The sequence below is a fragment of the Mauremys reevesii genome, linkage group 6, assembly GCF_016161935.1.
Source record: "Mauremys reevesii isolate NIE-2019 linkage group 6, ASM1616193v1, whole genome shotgun sequence".
In the NCBI taxonomy this organism is placed as follows: Eukaryota; Metazoa; Chordata; order Testudines; family Geoemydidae; genus Mauremys; species Mauremys reevesii.
This window is the reverse complement of record NC_052628.1, coordinates 113839774-113858695: the sequence shown is the minus strand read 5'-3', so window position 1 is coordinate 113858695 and position 18922 is coordinate 113839774. Positions and strand designations below refer to the sequence as shown.

Genomic DNA, 18922 nt, shown 5'->3' with positions numbered 1-18922 from the left:
CCAAGTGCCGTACCCATAGGAACCCTAACCCTAGCTCCAAGTGCCCTACCCATAGGAACCCTAAGCCTAGCTCCAAGTGCCCTACCCATAGGAACCCTAACCCTAGCTCCAAGTGTCCTACACATAGGAACCCTAACCCTAGCTCCAGGTGCCCTACCCATATGAACCCTAACTCTAGCTCCAATGCCCTAGTCATAGGAACCCTAACCCTTGGCGTGAAGCCCTACCCATGGGAACCCTAAATGTAGCTCCAAGTGACCTACCCATAGAAACCCTAACCCTAGCTCCAAGTGCCCTACCGATAGGAACCCTAACCCTAGCGCCAAGTGCCCTACCCTTAGGATCCTTAAGCCTAGTTCCAAGTGCCTTACCCATAGGAACCCTAACCCTAGGGCGGAAAACCCTACCCATAGGAACCCTAACCCTAGCTCCAATTGCCCTACCCATAGGAACCCTAACCCTAGGGCGGAAAACCCTACCCATAGGAACCCTAACCCTAAGGCGGGAAGCCCTACTCATAGGAACCCTAACCATAGCTCCAAGTGCCCTACCGTTAGGAACCCTAACCCTAGGTCCAAGTGCCCTACCCATAGGAACCCTAACCCTAGGGCGGGAAGCCCTACCAAGAGGAACCCGAACCCTAGCTCCAAGTGCTCTACCCATAGGAACCCTAACCCTTGCTCGAAGTGTCCTACCCATAGGAACCCTAACCCTAGCTCTAAGTGCCCTACCCATAGAAACCCTATCCCTAGGGTGGGAAGTCGTACTCATAGGTACCCTAACCCTAGCTCCAAGTGCCCTACCCTTAGGAACCCTAACCCTAGGGCGGGAAGCCCTACCCATAGGAACCCTGAGCCTTGCTCCAAATGCCCTACCCATAGGAATCCTAACCTTAGGGCGGTGCACCCTACCTATAGGAACCCTAATCCTAGCTGCAAGTGCCCTACCCTTAGGAACCCGAACTCTAGGGCGGGGCGCCCTACCCATAGGAACCCTAACCCTAGCTCCAAGTGCCCTACCCTTAGGAACCCTAACCCTAGGGTGGGAAGCCCTACCCATAGGAACCCTAAGTTACACGTATAGGGCAGCCACAATGGCAGCATGTGCTGCTCCATGCATGACAGTGCAGTGTCAAGTGAGCAAGACCTGAGCTGCTGCAGTCTAGAAGCACTCCAGAAGGCAAAGCTGGGGAAATGGCCTGGTCCCAATACCATCCAAGCACCTCAGTAGTGGTATGAGCTGAGGGGAGCTCATGCTACAGGATTTTAAAGAGTGCAGTCGTAGAGGCTTGTGCATACTGTTCCTCTTAGAAGGACTCTGACCTAAGCACCTAGCACACCGTTTGCATAATAATTCTGTCTGCCTTTCTCCTCCGCCTTCCGAAGACAGAATGCCTCTGGCAACTGCTGTGTGGGTACCGGGCCTCTGCAGAGCACTGCTCACTGCTAACCATACCTTGTCCTATCTACAGAACATGTAGTTAACACGGCTTACACTGAGAGCTAGGGATGGATGCTCAAGTATTCCAAAGGAATAAATAAACAACGAGCAATAGGTATTGAAGGTCTGAGCTCTCTACTAATGTGCTGTACACAAGGCACAAACTGCATCACTTGAGTTTAGACTGTCTAACATACTAGGACGCCCATCTCTTTCCCCCCTGCCTCTTCTCCATGCTGTCAGCAGACACCCACAAGTGACTACTGAAATCTAAGTAACATGAAGGTCTTTAAAGGACAGGTTCAAATTCTGCTCGTAATTATTGGGCTCGGCACAGTTTTCCTCACAAATTAACACTGGACAGTGGGATAAATCGAGTGACAAAGACAAATGCAAAGGTTGGTATTCATACAAATGTCTCAGAGAAAAGGGATGTGGAACACCTGCAGGCCCACTGAAGTCAGTGTGAACTGCGGATGCTCAGCAACTCTTACGCTCAGGCAATAATTCAGACACATGCTTTCTGCTCAGTCCTTGGTCGGGTGATACGGTAATATTACTTTCCTTGGAAATGGGCAGTGGGAATCCTCTCTTCTATTTGCAGGTCCTTAGCAGAAAGCTCCCTTGATAATGGTCTCAAGGGAGCAGGCTGCTTTGCAGACTAATCAAGAACAAGATTATTCTGAAAATGGCCTGCAGCAGTGATCAAACCCTTCAGGAATATGAAGGTGTTTTTTTTTTCTGAGCCAGTCAGTGGTTACCATAGACCCCTGTGCAATGCCTCTGTATTGCCTTGCTTGGTGCTGACAACAACAAACGCTAGAAAAGGAAACATAGGTGAGTAAAAGTAGTTTTACCCGTATGACAGCGTGATCCAGTCCACCCAGCTGGGCAATCACATTGGTAGGGGGCCACACAGCGACCTCCGTTCAGACAAGGCAGGATGCATATTGCTAAGAAAAAATAAAGGGAGAGGAAGGACAAAGAAGAAAAACATTAGCACAAGGGAAGGAGAGAGGGAAGTTGAGAAGAGCCGAACAAAACCTTTGTTCCACCAAAAGTTCAGCTCATCAATTGTTTTGTATCCACTATCAGGAGTGTTGCGTGTGGTCTGTTTACAAGGAGAATAAAACTCATCCATTGGCAGCAAATCTGCATTTGGCCTAACAATGGGGAGTAAATAATGTCAGCTTCAAATACATCAGACCTATACTGGGCCTTTCTTATCCCGTCCCTGCTGCAGCTTGCATTTGTGCACTGGGCACGAGAGGCCGAACATAGAGTCAAAGAAATGTAGGTCACCCATCCAGTCCCCTGCGCTGAGGCAGGACTAAGTGTTATCTAGACCATCACTGACAGGTGTTTGTCTAACCCAGGGGTGGGCAAACTTTTTGGCTTGAGCGCCACATCTCAGTCTGGAAATTGTATGGAGTGCTGGCTGGAGCAGGGGATTGGGGTGCATGGGGGGGAAAGGGCTCTGGCTGGGGGTGCAGACTCTGGGGTGAGGCTGGGGATGAGGAGTTTGGGGTGCAGGAGGGTGATCCAGGCCGGGATCCGGGCCAATGGGAGCTGCAGAGCTGGCGCTTGGAGTGGGGGCAGTGTGCAGAGCCCCCTGGCTGTCCCTGCTTCCAGGAGCCGTGCGGAGACCCCGCTCCCTGGCTGGAGCACCGGAGCAGAGAAAACTCCCAACCCGGCTTCCCGGTGGGAATTTGAAGGCTGGATTAAAGGTCTGATTGGCTGGATGTGGCCCATTGGTTGTAGGTTGCCCACCCCTTGTCTAACCTGTTCTTAAAAACCTCCAGTGATGGGGATTCCACAACCTCCGTAGGCAATTTATTCCAGGGCTTAACTGCCATTACTGTTAGGAAGTTTTCCCTAATGCCTATGGTGACCAGATGTCCTGATTTTAAAGGGACAGTCCTGATTTTGAGGTCTTTTTCTCACATAGGCAACTATTACCCCCGACCTCCTGTCCTGATTTTTGACACTTGCTGTCTGGTCAGCCTAGTATTCTAAGCTAACCTAAGCTAAATCTCCCTTGTTGTAATTTAAGTTCATTGTTTCTTGTTCTGTCCGTAGTGGATAAGCTGAACAATTTATCACACTTCTCTTTATCTACCTTTTACATACTTGAAGACTTGCACAAGGGGAAGTGGGGAGAAGATGAGAGTGAAGGAGGAAGAGAAAAGGAGAAGGAAAAAAACGGAAGTAACAGTGGATAGATGAGAACAACAGATAGAGAGTGCTTTATGGAAAAACCCTTTGGCCATCAAGAGACACCGTATCTGCACCTAGATACCACGGTGATAAGAAATAGATGATCTATCTATCATTATATCTATATACATATATCTACATCTATATGCAAGGGAAATTGTGGAAAATAATATGTACTTGTAACTACATACACATTAATAAAATATCCACAATATAAACTCCAAACCATAAAACAACAAAGTAACCTGAACCCCCCCCCCCCATTTGGTTCAAGGGGAGTATGCTCTGACAGCTGTCTGTGTGGTTTAAATCTCAGTTTGCTTACCACAAGAGTAATATGAATGTTAGCAGAAGCAATTCAGGATGATGACTTTTAGGCAAAACCTGTTTAAAATGTTTGTTGCAGTTGTCCAAACAAGACACAGCAGTGAGATGTATTTTGATGACAAATAGTCTGAATCCTTGGAGTGTGCATTAAAAACCGGACTGGATTCCCTGCACCACTACTGTAAGCAAGTCTGCTGCTGTTGTGCCAACTTTTTACTCATACCACCAAGCACTTACTCACATAAGTAATCCCATTACAATCCTCATGCGAGTGCTCACCAAGAGGGATAAAGACCATAATCAGGCCCCAAAATAAAGTCCTGCTTTGCAGACCCCTGGAGGAGGAGAGCTCTGCAAAATGTCCCTAACAATGGGAATTTCTGTGTCTTAAATGGATAAAGATTGGAACTCGGCAAACGCTGATCAGAAATTTTATGAAAAGAAAGATATAAGGCACCTTTTAAGAGGTTCACAGGCGATGCATGTTTATGGGCACTGGAGGGGAAAGCTGATGGCAGAAGGACACGAGGCAGCAAAAGATCTTGGATGGATGATGGGGATCAAAAGGACTAGTCAGCCACAAAGAGATTAGCAGAAGATTGTAGAGAATGGACTATCATGCTTGCAAACCTCCACTAATGGAGATGCCACAAGAGAAGAAGAACTGGGTGAAACCCAGTGGGCTTGGCTGCTTCTCAGTTGGTTCGGATGACAAACCCAGTGAAACTCTGTGGTGGGCACTTAATCATAACACATTAAAATTAATAGGTCAAATTTAGCTATTCTTCAGCTTCGGTGGCATTCTCAACTGGGTTTCATCCCTGAAGAGGGAGCCACATGCCCTATCTGGGGACTGAGAAGTCTGATCCCATGTCCTTTACTGCACAGCAGAGGCAAAGCACGAGAAGGAATGGGACTTCCATGCTGCCATTGGATTACTCTTTTGTTTATATCGTTAAATTAGGGTCGCTCCACATTTCTCAGGGCAGCAGAGCTAGTCTCAGGAGGCAGAGCCAGTCATGGTATAAGCTTCCCCTCCTCCTCACGCCCCACTCCTTGAGTCAAATGCACCATGAAATATTAGGTGACTGAATCCTGTCAGAGTTTTGTAACCCCAGCTGAAGCCTGACCATGAGAGGTTGCTCAGCACTGGCATCTGCTGCTGAAGCGGAGGGGAGGTGCAGGTACTCAGCACCAATCAAGATTAGGTCTTTATGTATTAATTACTGACTCTCTTTATATGGGAAACAATGCCACAAAATGAAGTAAGCCCGTTTAAAACCCATTGTATGTGACGCTCCATTCAGTTACTGTTTTTGCATAAATAAGAGAGACGGCGCATGTACGTGTAGGAACTCTAATGTAACTCGTCAGCTGTCTGTTCCTTTGTGTATACAGGGAGACTGGCTGTGAATTGGGATGGCAGGTCAAAATGACCAGGAGCCTAACATTAGTCTTCCAAAGCTGAGGACTAGGCTAAGCATCATTGTTACCAGGGAGGTAAGGAAATCAGTCATCAATTTTGCAAGGTGCTGGGCACACTCACTTCACCTTGAATTTCTGGAGTAGGGGAAGTGTGTGTGTGTGTATGTGTGTGTATGTGTATGTGTGTGTGAAGGAAGGGACACAGAGATTGCAAAAGAGAGACTATGTTACATATGAAGGCACTATTCAGCTGGAGTTTGTAACACCGAAGGCAAAACCATTTGTTTGCCAAATTTCTTCTCCTCACTTTCATGGAGCCAATTCGGTGTGGCACAGCCCAGGCACAGACTTAGCAGCAGCAGCTGCAGGAAGTCAGTGGATTTAATAGACTGTTTTTAAACATGGTGTACAGGCCATGGCAAACAATATTAATACTTTAATCAAATTCACCTTTGTTAACTGTAAAGGGATCTGCCATTCTTTTCCATGGGTCTCTACTTACCTGCAACACTCCTAAGTACAGTGACAATCTAATAACTAGAGATGGTCCCAAGCAGCATGACTCAGATTGGGATTTCAAAACCCTGATGTCTGAGGGTGTTTTCCCCGGTTCAGGCTCATCTCTGAGTACTACCTATAGAAGGAAATATTTGCCTTTCTATCTACCCAGATATCTCTATATTCATGGGCTCCAGAACTGCAGTATTACCCACATTAATGTGTTTATCCTCACAACACCTCTGTGAGGTCGGGCCGTGCTATTATCCCCATTTTACAGATGGGGTACTGAGGCACAGAGAGACTAAGGCCCAGATCCACAAAGGTATTAGACTTCTAACTTCTACTGATTTTAATGGACGTTAGGAGCCTAAATACCTTTGTGGATGTGGGCCTAAATGACTTTCCCAAGGTCACACAGGGCATGTGTGGCAGATCCAAGATTCGAACCTAGCCCCAGTCCAGCTCCCTACTCACAAAACGATCCTGTGTACCTAGAGGGGAAATCCAGCGCCAGCTCCCATAGGCACAGGCATGACAGGCTGCAGAAAGTCAGGAGGGGATGTGGGTGGGGAACGTGCCAGGGGGTCATCACTGTATTATCTCACCACTAACATCTAGCTATGCAAACTTCTCGATACATTTTGTAAGTATATTAGTAAATAAAGATGTGCGCACAACCCATAGCATAAATCTCAGTCTTTCACTGTTGTAACTCTAGCTCTTCCCACAACACACCCACTACTTCTGGGGTTTACTGCTCTCCCATACTGAGTCATGTTGAAATGAGCCTGTAAACCTCCTGGGGCAGTGGCCTGTCTGTTTTATGTGTCTGTATAGCACCATGCACCCTCTATGACCCTGTATAAATAATAATTATGGGCAAAGTCCTAAAATCCCTATGTAGCTTTTATTCAGTATTGTATTTGGGCAAAACTCTCATAGAGTGGCTAGGAATTATGCCTCATTGAGGGCTCAGTAGCATAGGCACCAAATCCGTGGGTGCTCTGGGGCTGGAGCACCCACAGGGAAAAAATTGTTGGTGCTGAGCACCCACTGGCAGCCCCCTATCACCTCTCCCGCCTGCCGGCGGCTCTGCCCATCAGCGCCTCCCCCTCCCTCCCTGTGCCTCCTGCCTGCTGCGATCAGCTGTTTTGTGGCATGCACGAGGCTCTGGGGGAGGCGAAATGGGGTGGGGATGGGGGCTTGTGGGAATGGGTAGAGTGGGGGGAAGGGCCTGGGGCAGAGCCGGGGGTCGGACTGGAAAGTCAGCGTCTGTGCTGAGCAATGTGGCCTTGTAAGAGTCTCCATGGCCATTCAATATTTACTTAGTCTCTCTGCTGAGACTGCCAACAAACACGACAATTAATGGTGCGGTTCCCGGTTACATCTAATCACAAACAGGGATTTCAGCTATTTCCAACCAATACTAGAATCGAACCAGAGTTCAAGAGGTGAAAGCCTGTTCAGAAGCCCCAAGCTGTTTAGTTTGCAGCATGATGTGCAATTAAATTCCTAGGAACCGAAAAGTGTTTTTCTTAAAACAGGTCCAACTTTTAAGTCCAAAGCCAAACTTTCCCTCACAGGATGTGGACAAAACTGAGTGCGTTACAGATTTTTATCTACTTCACCTCTGCCAGGCACAGCATCTATGAATGACTGACTAAAGGAGACACTTGCCCAGCTTTCTGACAGAAGGGAATGTGTCACACTGCACTTGCTAGGTAAGGGAGAGATTGGGGAATAACAACATTTGTGAGAATGAAGGTATAGAAAACCCCACATGTTTGCTAGCCTCAGCAGTGTGGCCAGGATATCCTGTTCAAGAGGAGTTGAGCAAAGAGAGGAGACGTGATTGTCTTCTTTCTTTCAACCAGTGCTATCTTTCCATTGCCTACTGCAGATATAAATAAAGGAGGCAGATCTCCACTGCCTTGTGTAGCCATTTGTACCTAGATAAAATCAGAGCAAACTGGGTTTTTGCTGCAACCAAATCAGAATGGCAGAATTTTAAACCTATTTTTCACAGGTGTATATGACTACACCAGCTGCAAGATACTGAAGAATTAGGTCCAAAATTTCCTCCAATGGCAAGATGAACTTTCATGACCTAGGGGCTGATCTGGACAGGTGCGGGGCCCTCACAACTTCAAAGGAGTCAGTTAGAGTTGTGGTTGCTGAGTAACTGTCAGTATATTAGGGCTTGTTTGCATGCAGACTTGCGCTGGTTTAATGTCGGGAGTGATTTTAAACCAATGTAGTTAAACTGGTGCAAAAGGTTACGTGGACATACTTATTTTGGTTTGGACCAGGCATATTTCCTTTTACTAGGAAGGTTTACATTAAACTGAAACAAGAGCTTCTGAAACCAAAACGAGAGACTGGGCACATAAGGCTTTACGTTGGTTCAACTAAACCAGTGCACGTTTGTGTGTAGATTTGTCCCCCGGATCTACATTAGCACTAAGCGGTTTTCTGTTCAGAACACTTTTATTCCACACGACCGAGCAAGATCATTTGGATATTAAGCACTATTTCACAGTGGTGAAGCACTGGAATGGGTTACCTAGGGAGGTGGTGGAATCTCCTTCCTTAGAGGTTTTTAAGGCCCGGCTTGACAAAGCCCTGTCTGGGATGATTTAGTTGGGGTTGGTCCTGCTTTGAGTAGGGGGTTGGACTAGATGACCTCCTGAGGCCTCTTCCAACCCTAATCGCCTATGATTCTATGTCCTCTGTTGCAGTCCATATCTAATTTGCCAAACAGAACAGGTTATGGCCTTTGCCATTTTGAAACTTTAAGTCAATAATTGTCCCAGCACATCCATTGTGACATCCAGTAAATCCACATCTCTTATCTACTACTACATTGTAAGATGATGTACATACGCTCTTCGCAGAGACGGCCCATCCAGCCTTCTGGACAGGAGCATGCGTTTGGTCGCTCACAGACTCCGCCGTTCTGACACGGGAATCGACAAATGGCTGGAAAATAATAACACAATCCAGTCAAGACATGGGTCAGTTAATATTCAGAAACTGTTCTGCCCAGAGCTCTGCATCTTACCCAGTCCTTGTTATTAAGACAAATGAATTCAGCAAAACTCAAAGACAAGCTTTGCCTTGATTGCAAGGAGTATGTAGTGTGCTTGTGTGTGTATAATACTGCCCTCTAATGGATGACTTGCTCAAGTTATTAATGACTGCAATTTTAAATTATTATATTTATACTGAGGTGTTCAACCAACCAGCCTTGCAAAATTTTACTTGCTCAATTGTCTGGGTCAAATATGAGTTTTGAAAGGTGAATAAAATATTTTTTTCTACTGTCATTATCATGGTAAGAATGGGCAAGTCATTTTTTTGCCGAAGCTGGTAATTTTTTTGGACAATTTTGCAAGATGTCTCTCACCTGAATTTTCCTTCTTGTTTCATAAAACAAAAACCAAATAGCGCCCCATCCCCTCACTCCTGTAAAAAAAAATTAAGTCCAAGACATGGGGAAAGATAAAATCAAGTTTCCTTTCCTCGGTCTTGGCATGAAAAAAAGGCAAAGCTGTCAGGTATAATCTACCTTCTGTCATTAAAATAAGATAAAACAGAATAGCAGCATAAATGATTTATTGCATTAATACCACAAAAGACTGAAGAGTACTTTGTGATCATCTGTGGTAACACTGTACCATGTATCTGTTTATTGACAAACACCGCGGTTTGCAAAACTGTGTAACAAAGTGAATACAAGTCACTTAGACTGTAAATTCTTCAGAGCAGAGACTGTTTTTATCACGTGTGTGAGCAGTGCCTACCATAGTGGGGCCCCAATCTGAGATCAAGGCCTCTGGGTATTACTACAATACAAATACAGAATCACAAGACATTTTAATTAGTGGCAATTAAAACACACAATGAATTGTAAATGTCTCTCTTATTTAACAGTGATTAAGGCAAGTGAAATGTAGGTTTAGGGTTGAGAGAGCCCCAGATCTGGTTCATTATTAGTCTAAATATGACGAACCATTAAAATACATATGAGTTGGGTGTTTGAACCAATCCAAAACTACCACGGAAATAGCCAAGTTTAACTAGGTTTTGCTGCAACTTTTACAGTTTCAATGCGAAACCATAGTTTGGTGCTGGAACTAGGGGTGCTGCCACACCTCCTGGCTTGAAGTGGTTTCCATCACATCCAGGGTTTACAGTTTGGTTCAATGGCTCTCAGCATCCCCACTACACAAATTGTTTCAGTTCCCCTGTTTGGATTCCCCTGAAACTGGGCCAAATGTTGTAAAGCTTTTGAGTCAAAGCCTGAACTGCCGGTTGTGTTTCTGAAGTAACCTGAATCAGAGTTTTGCCTAGTCTGAGATCTTGTAAAAAAAAGTTTCACACAGCTGTAGTTCTAAGAAAGTCAACAACAACCCAGTGATTCACCACTATGTGTATATTACTGTGAAATAATAGGCAACCTCGTCTTTCTGAGTACTAGTTAAGTCATAGTACTATTACGAGGAAGCTTAAACAAAAGCCATTTAAACGCTAAGGCAAAATTGTTAAGGATTGTAACTTAAGTGTAAAGCTTCGAAACTGCCTGTGATCCACACTTCACCTGAGTGATGTCCCAGGTGCATATCCTATGAGTAGGTAAATAAAATAGGCTGACATAAACAATGCTGCCTTTATGCTACCAGGAGTCCCAAACTACCAGTAAGAGTTGGCTGTGAGATGTGTCCCCGCTCTGCCGCCGGAAAAGGAGATAAAGTTGGTCTGTGAAATACAGAGCTTGTTTGGCATGCATTGCCCCAGGTAAGCGCAGCAATTCAGGGCCACAAGGAGAGGTTTGCTTTTCTTGTTCCTGTGGCCAGCCCTAGTTGTGAAATTGTATATGAAGAATAAGACAGTATTATTCCTATGTGCACCTGTTATATATAGCCCCAGGGAATGAGAGACCGTGTGCCTATGGCCGTGGAGATCATTGAACAGTAGAGCAGACATGAGAAGAGAAAGGCAGTCTTGAGCTTCAGAGATGGGCCTGGATGTTAGAAGACCTACAGCTTTATTCTCCTCTCACACTAGTGTAAATGAGGATTAACTCCACTGCAGTCAAAGGAGTTATACTGGTGTAAAGCTAATGTAAATAAGAGGAGAACTGGGTTTCTGGCTTCTTTTCTCAGCTCTGCCACAGACTGTCCATGTGACTTTGAGCAAGCCACTTACCCTCCGTATGCCTCAGATTTGACACCACATAATGTTTTTGTTAGCTGGCTGGGAACAAGCTCTTTGGCAGTAGCACTGCACCCTGGATGAGCCCAGTCCACAAGTCTTGTGCAGAGGGGGCCAAATTCACTGCACAGCTTTTTAAAAAGAAACACAACATTTCTCCATGCTACAACTACGTATACAGTCAGTGAAGCAGAATTAGTACAATTATCTGTAACAATGCTATCTGGTGACTCCCAGTAATGTTGTGATCTGTGAAACGGGGATAATGCATTGCAAAACCTGAGTTTTAGAAAGTGACTGAAATCCTCTGATACAGTAAGTATTACTACTATTGCTAGGGTGACGATTTTGTCACAGAGGTCACGGAATCTGTGACTTCCAGAGACCTCTGTGACTTGAGCCCGCAGCACATGGGAGCTGCAGGGTTCACCCATCACCTGTGGTAGCTGAGAACTGTGGGGCCGCAAGCTAGCCACCACAGGCAGGGGAAGGAGTACCCTGGGCGCCCCAGGTGCTCAGACCTGCCGCAGGCCGCTTCCAGCCGCCGTGGATGGCAGGGTGCCCAGGAGCTCACAGCTGCCACAGGCAGGTGGGCGGGGCACTTGGGAGCTTGGAGCCGACGCAGGCAGCTGGGGTGCCTGGGAGCTGCCGCGGGTGCCTGGGGCGCCCCACAACTCCCAGCCTGGAACCCAGGGGTGGCGTGGGGATCCCTGCAGCTCCCCATTTTGTCATGCATATTTTTAGAAAAAGTCATGGATAGGTCACAGGCTTCCGTGAATTTTTCTTTGCTGCCTGTGCCCTGTCCGTGAATTTTACTAAAAGTATGTGTAACAAAATCTTAGCTTTAACTATTGCTAATCAAAAGTGATATGTAAGTGCGAAATTTTATTAGGCTACAGAAAGTAAGAGATACTACAGTGACGAGCATGGTACAAGACCCAGAACAGAATGGAACAGACTACAACTATAGCTCTCAACTACCTTTTCGAAAGAAGTCCCTTGTTTTAGAGCCAAAGGAAGCTCTAAACCACACATTTTTGGTGTTCTCGTTTTTTTTCCTTGCAAATTAGTTACATGGGAAATGCTGGAGAGAAAAAAGATCCATATCACTGTTTTTTGCTCAGGAAATTCAGCCCAGGTCCTTTAAAACAACGTGCAGTGCCCTGTGGTTCTTCTTTTGGCTCTCATGCTGGCTCTTTGTCCCACGTTTGGTGGTGGGCAGATCGTAAGCTCCATGCATACTGTTACTGGCTTCCCAACTGGGAGCTTGAATATGATCTCATTCACATTAGCTTATGCTAGTGTAACTCCACTGAGTTCCCTGAGTTACTCCAGATTTACACCAATGCCACAGAGATCAGAATCAGGCGTGTGCATCTTTAACTGGATACAGTTCAGACAAGCGCAGCTGTGCACTCCCAATTACTACACAGTCTGTATTTTTTAATTATAATATTCACATTAATTACTTTGTTTAGTCGGGTTAGACATTTCTTGCAGGCTTGGGACATTAATAACTAACCACTGGTGTCAAAAGGTACGTGACTCATTATGCTGCTCATTTCATGTTGCTTCTGATGTAGCTCACAAAGCCTTAGATACTGTGTAGCCTTTTGTTAGGAAAATATTCAGCCTTGTTTATAAAGCAGTTCTAAAAGATCACTTTCACATATATCAGGGAAACACAGGCCTTTTCTCTCATGAATATCTTTGGTCCTTTTTATTCTCGTTTTCGGGGAAGGAGGCGGGAAATTATTAGCATACTGCATTAATAGCTAGAGTTGCCAGGTTAACACATTAACCCCTTCATCTCCAAGGCCACCTCAAGTCACTGGTATTTGGAGAAGAGAGGGAAGGAAAGCAGGGGATTGCTAAACAGCGAGCAACAGAGATCCATGTTCTTCTGGAGCAGGACTTCTAGGCTTTAATTTTTTAAAATGTCAGAATGTACATGTATCAGAGAGGTAGCCGTGTTAGTCTGGATCTGTAAAAGTAGCAAAGAGTCCTGTGGCACCTTATAGACTAACAGACGTATTGGAGCATGAGCTTTCGTGGGTGAATACCCACTTCGTCGGATGCATTCACCCACGAAAGCTCATGCTCCAATACGTCTGTTAGTCTATAAGGTGCCACAGGACTCTTTGCTACTTTTACAGAATGTATATGGTGTACGTTATATTAGAACCTTTAACATTTATAAAAATAAGGCAAAAAGAAAGTAGAATCATGAAACTAACAAACTGCGTGTCTGCCGGAATTGTTTAATAGCTGTTTTTGTTATTACATCCCTTTCCTCATCCTTTGGCTTTCAATGAGACCAAGTCCGTGTCTACACCACACAGCCATGGTGGTGGAGCTGTGCCACTGTAGAACAGTAGGGTAGATGCTTTGTACATCCATGGAAGGGGATTTTCCGTTGTTGTAGTTAGTTCACCTCTCCGAGAGGCTGTACCTAGGTCAACAGAAGACCTAGCTGCACCTACAGTAGGGATTAGGTTGACCTAACTACATCGCACAGGGTGAAATTTTTCACATCCCTGAGTGATGACGTAGCTAGATTGATTGAATTTTTCAGGGTAGACGAGGTCTCTGGCTCCTAAGGCCAATGCCACTTTTGAAAATGCACTGCAGACTTCTAAGGGCTAGTCTACACTTACCAGCCAGGTCGACGCGGTGAGTTCGACTTCTCGGAGTTCGAACTATCGCGTCTAATCTGGACGCGATAGTTTGAACTCCGGAAGTGCCGGGGTCGACTTCGGTACTCCACCACTGCAAAAGGCGGTGGCGGAGTCGACCTTGGAGCCGCGGACTTTGATTCCGCGGCGTCTGGACGGGTGAGTAGTTCGAACTAGGGTACTTCGAATTCAGCTACGCTATTCACGTAGCTGAACTTGCGTACCCTAGTTCGACCCCCGCCCTTAGTGTAGACCTGCCCTTAGGTGCTGAGGCCTTTTTGAACATTTTCCCCAGAGTGCTTATGATTATGAATAGTCCCAGCAACTTCAGCAAGACTAATTCTGTTAGTAAGTACCATGAGCCCCATCCAAAGCCTATCCAAGCCAATGCAAAGTGTCCTGCTGACTTGCAGGGGCCTCTGGATCAGGCTGCACATTAGTATGGTAGCAGGATGCAGAACCAGACTCTCGGGCTGTAAGCTCTTTTGTGGTAAGGACCTGCCTTATCAGACATCACTAAAGCCTTAACACACTTCAGGGCTGTGTTTAACTAGCAAATGTTAAAGAAGAATGAAGAGTAATAACAACTTGCAGCGCGACACTATAATCAGGCTAGAACCTGAAACTTTTATGACAGATCAGCAGTCAGATGTTAACACCAAAAACTTACCCAAAACCTCTTTGCTAGTCGATGTCTAACTCATTCCAGAAACCGCACACAGAGACCACTTCTACAGCCTCACGTCCACAATGAGTGTTAAAGTGATAGTGGGAAAAATTCTCGAAAAAAGTGCCTCAGTGACTTAGGAGTCTGTCTTTTAATAGGACTTGGGCTCCTAAGTCACGTAAAGCACCTTGGAAAAGTCACCCATCATCTTCACTTTGCTGCTGGGCCCTCCACTCTAGCAACTGTGATGGTGCTCCATTGCTATCACAAGGCAGTACTGTGATATACATGGAAGCCCAGGAGTGGCTTGTTAAATCCGGGAAGTCACAAACCTTTTAGATTTGGACCTTGTCGAAGTGCTCTATCTAGGGTGACCATGGCAAACCATTACTGGAGAGCAGGGCAACATGACTTTTCAAAGGCCTTTACTCATAAGATTCACCATCACTGACAATGGTTTTTGTATTATATTAGTGACTAGAGGTCACAGCAGAAGTTGAGACCCCATTGCGTTAGGCCCTGTACAGAATCTCTGCCCCAAAGTGCTTGCAGTCGAAACAGAAAAGGGTGGGGAGGAAGATTTTACAGATGGGGAATTGAGGTCTTATTAAGGTCTTATTGGAAGAGCTAGAACTGAACTCATATCTCTGGTGTCCCAAACTAGTACATTAGCAACAAAACCGTTCTTCCCTCTGACGCAGGAGCACTTGTGTAACCCACACACCTTCTGGGTGTAGTGTTCTGGCCCACCTAGTGGCACTGAAACCACTTAAAGAGAGAGATTAAAATGAGTTTGCTCTACTGCCTTAGCTAACAGCCAGTTGGCTTTTAGCTCATGCAGTAGAGGCTCATGCACTAAGCTCCAGAGGTTCAATCGTGCTCACCAATGACCAGGCTCTGTCGGCGTTACAAGTGGGGGCTCGTCTGGGATTACAATTGGCAAGTCTCCAAAGCTCAGGACGCACTTCCTCAGCTAAGGGATGTATGTAACCCCCATAGCTCAGTGGTTTGAGCACTGGCCTACTAAACCCAGGGTTGTAAGTTCAAACTTTGAGGGGGCCATTTAGGGATCTGAGTCAAAAATCTGTAAGGGACAGTACTTGGTTCTGCTCTGAAGGCAGCGGACTTAGACTCAATGACCTTCAAGGTCCCTTCCAGTCCTATGATTCTATATCATACTGTAATAGTTTATATATACTTAGTGCTAGACATAAATACATACCTGCACAAGCACAGTGATTGCTAATAAAGCATCAACATTTGCTAATAGCCACAATGCAGTTATTGCCTATTCTAAATAAAGGGAAGAACCATACCACTTTGTAGTAATTGCTGGTAAAAGCTAGCTTTTTAATGGTGACATACTTCTTAATGTATGTATGTTTTTATTGTATACACATATATATCTAACACACACACACACACACATGAATTCCCACTGATAGCTCTGTGACCCTGAATGGACTGTCCTGTTTTTAACTTCAAGATCACTTCTCCACCATTTAGGGACAAGTTTAAAAACAGAGAGGGAGCAAGAAACAGACACACACACAGACTCTAGGTCTACATGCAAAATATGTGAGTTTGGGCACCCATGTATGTACAATTAATCACTGCAACTGTTGTGCAAAAGGGTGCATAGGTGTTTAAATACTAACTTTCATATGTGCTACAGTTAGGGTAAATTTGCATGCAAATACAGCTATGCAAGTACATGCCCGTTTGTCAATCAAATCTTGGGGATTTTAGAAAAATATCCATCTAGTCCTTACAGTTCTGTGCTTAAACTGGCCAACACAGATGTTGTGAGGCTTCCTCCATGCTCAGTGTGCATTATTTCAGCACAGCTGTATCAGTTTATCTCTGCACATCTTACTGCAGATAGTTGTTTTCAGCAACACGCAGAAGCTAAACAATGACAGAATAAGCACCAGTTGTATCAGCCACCTTCCTTTCCGGCAGTGCTCTGCCTTAACAGTGAAAAGCAAAATTTCTTTAAGTATACGAATGTAACAGGCTGGTAGTATTTGTTTAGCACGTGTTGTTCCACCTGGGAAAGGATTAAGTGTATTCTGGAGATTCACAGTGGTAGGAAACTTGTTCCCTCTGCCGATTATAACTGATGTGTGAATGACCCTCTGGAGAGAGGGGATCTAGGGCAGGGGGTCTCACAACACATTTTTTGGTGGTCTCAGGGTGCGGCTACCAACTCTTGCTGGTGGCCGTGCTGACAATTTTTCCTAAAATACGTAATTAATTTTAGGAAAAACAAATAAATACACACATATACATGTCCAAATCATTGTAATTTATGTATGTAGGATTTTTTCAGACTCGGTAATAAAAATAATGCACAGCGGTCTCTATTCTTTAATGGACCTAAACAGAATAGAAACATAAATAAGGTGCTTTGCATGTTTTTGTCTTTTTGTTGTTGTTTCTTTTGCTTTTTTTGGTTGCTTTTTAGAAAAAAAAACTTGCTAGCTAGTAAGTCTGCGGCTGTGAAAAGTGATGTTTGTTAATATCACTTTTCACAGCAGACTTACTTCCTCAGTCCCGGCAAGCCCTGGGGCAAATTCAGCCCTGGATGGGGAGGGAGGCAGTGGGGCCCAGAGATGATGGTGGGGGTGATGAGCCTGGGGCCAGAGCTTGGAACCAGAGCCTGCTACCGCGGGGATGGAATCTGAAGCCCCGCGGCCACCAAAGCCTGCTGCCCCAGCCACCGGGAAAGTGTGGAATTCATCAGCTGCCTACACCTCCAGCATTTGTATCTCCGGAGGGGCCACGGCTTCCCTCCTATCACAGCCCAAGAGGCTGTGGCCGCAAGAAAAGCCCCTGGTGGCTGCATTTGAGAAACGCTGATCTAGGGTATGAGATATGCAGTCCTTGAAAGAGGAACCCTAGAAGCAGCCAAGGTTAGGGAGAAGGTTTAAGCTAGTCTATTTATTTGTTTGTTTGTTTTATTTTAAAGCAGGAAGGGTGTGAGTTTGTGCTTTATGCGCTATGGGTTAAATTGTGGCTACATTGTGAAGTCATATGGGAATTTCTCCTTGTGTGTTTGTACAGCAGGTTAGGAAAAGCACCAGCACACAGTTAAAAAAATGACTCTTACCTTTGCAGGCAGGCGGTTTTGTCCAAGTTCCATTTTCTAAACACACACTTCTCAGGGACCCCTCCAGCATGTACCCGCTGTAGCATGAGTAGGTGATCATGTCTCCATACTGATAAAATGTACCACGGGCCAAGGCATTTTCAATGTGAGCAGGGGGCCCACAAGAAATCTCTAAAGAAAAATAAGAAGCCACAATGGGCTGATGAGCTGCAGCATCTGGGAACTCGTTGACAATACAGTACATAATACCCCTGTCTGTTTAGGGTGCGAGCCTGCAGGATGCTGAGCACTGCAAGAGGCGTGTGGGGAGGAAAGCTCTGCAGAGAGAGGCTTCTGTATGGTGCAGAGAAATGCACACAGTGTCCAGTAATGAAAAGAGACCTCTGCACTAGCACCAAACTTAGCCCTGGGGAGAAGGGGGAAACTGGGCATGGTGGGGACAGAGAAAGGGGGCGACCAGGAAATAGGGCTTCATTGTAGCAGATACAACATTGTTCATAGCAAATCAAACAACGAATGTGTATAATGTGCCTGGCAGCCATTTTCAAGACATTCCCCCTATTCCCCTCCAATTGCCAGCCAGGAGCAATGGCTTACGTATTGGTGCTTAAAAGTTGCAAGTAGAAGAGAGTGACATTAGGCCTTCTTGTTAGGGCTGCCCCCCAACAAAGAAATATGCCGGAGGGGTATAAGAACACGGGGCATTTCCCAGCCAGCTTCTCACAACATCTGCCGTGATTTCAGTCTGTGCACTTACTTTCACATTTAGCTCTTGCTGGTGTCCAAGTCTCGTCAGGGTTACAGGTCATTGCAGCTTGTCCTTTAAGTTGATAGCCCTCCCTGCACTTGATCGATATTTTCTGGCCGACATAAAATTCTGTCTCAGACAGGCGGGCATTCTCCGGGATTATGAAAGGCACAGGACAAGGATTTGCTGTTCAAGTGGGGTGGGGGGAAAGAAAAAAATATTTGTAAAGCATGTCTGCAAACTTGCTCCCTCTTTTCATCATCAAATTGCAAAACCAGCAGAATGAATGGATTGATTGCTCCCAAGTTTAATCTTTAAACAGTTGTGAGGCTGGAGGTCACGAAATGAAGATAACAGGCCTGATTCTCATTTACACGAATGTTACCTTACACCATGTTCTGGAGATGAAAACCTGGCTCTGCTGAAACCAATGGCAAAAGAGACAGTTACTCGTTCTGTAACTGCCGTTCTTCAAGAGGCGTTGCTCATGTCTATTCCATAGTAGGTGTGTGTGCTCGCCATGTGCACTGGTGGAAGTTTTTCCCCTAGTGGTACCCATAGGGGATGAGTGCCCCCCACACCTCTGGAGTGGCGCC

At 45.6% G+C, this 18922-nt stretch overlaps 1 protein-coding gene across 1 annotated transcript in view; it reads right to left on the bottom strand.

The window, feature by feature from the left end:
* SVEP1 (sushi, von Willebrand factor type A, EGF and pentraxin domain containing 1) overlaps nt 1-18922 on the bottom strand; it is a 182207-nt gene that overhangs the window by 18431 nt on the left and 144854 nt on the right. Inside the window, exons 45-48 of the mRNA XM_039543266.1 lie at nt 18336-18512; nt 17579-17749; nt 8794-8889; nt 2298-2393 (exon numbers count right to left, since the gene is read on the bottom strand). Coding sequence (XP_039399200.1) covers nt 2298-2393; nt 8794-8889; nt 17579-17749; nt 18336-18512 — 540 coding nt within the window. The remainder of the gene's footprint in view (nt 1-2297; nt 2394-8793; nt 8890-17578; nt 17750-18335; nt 18513-18922) is intronic.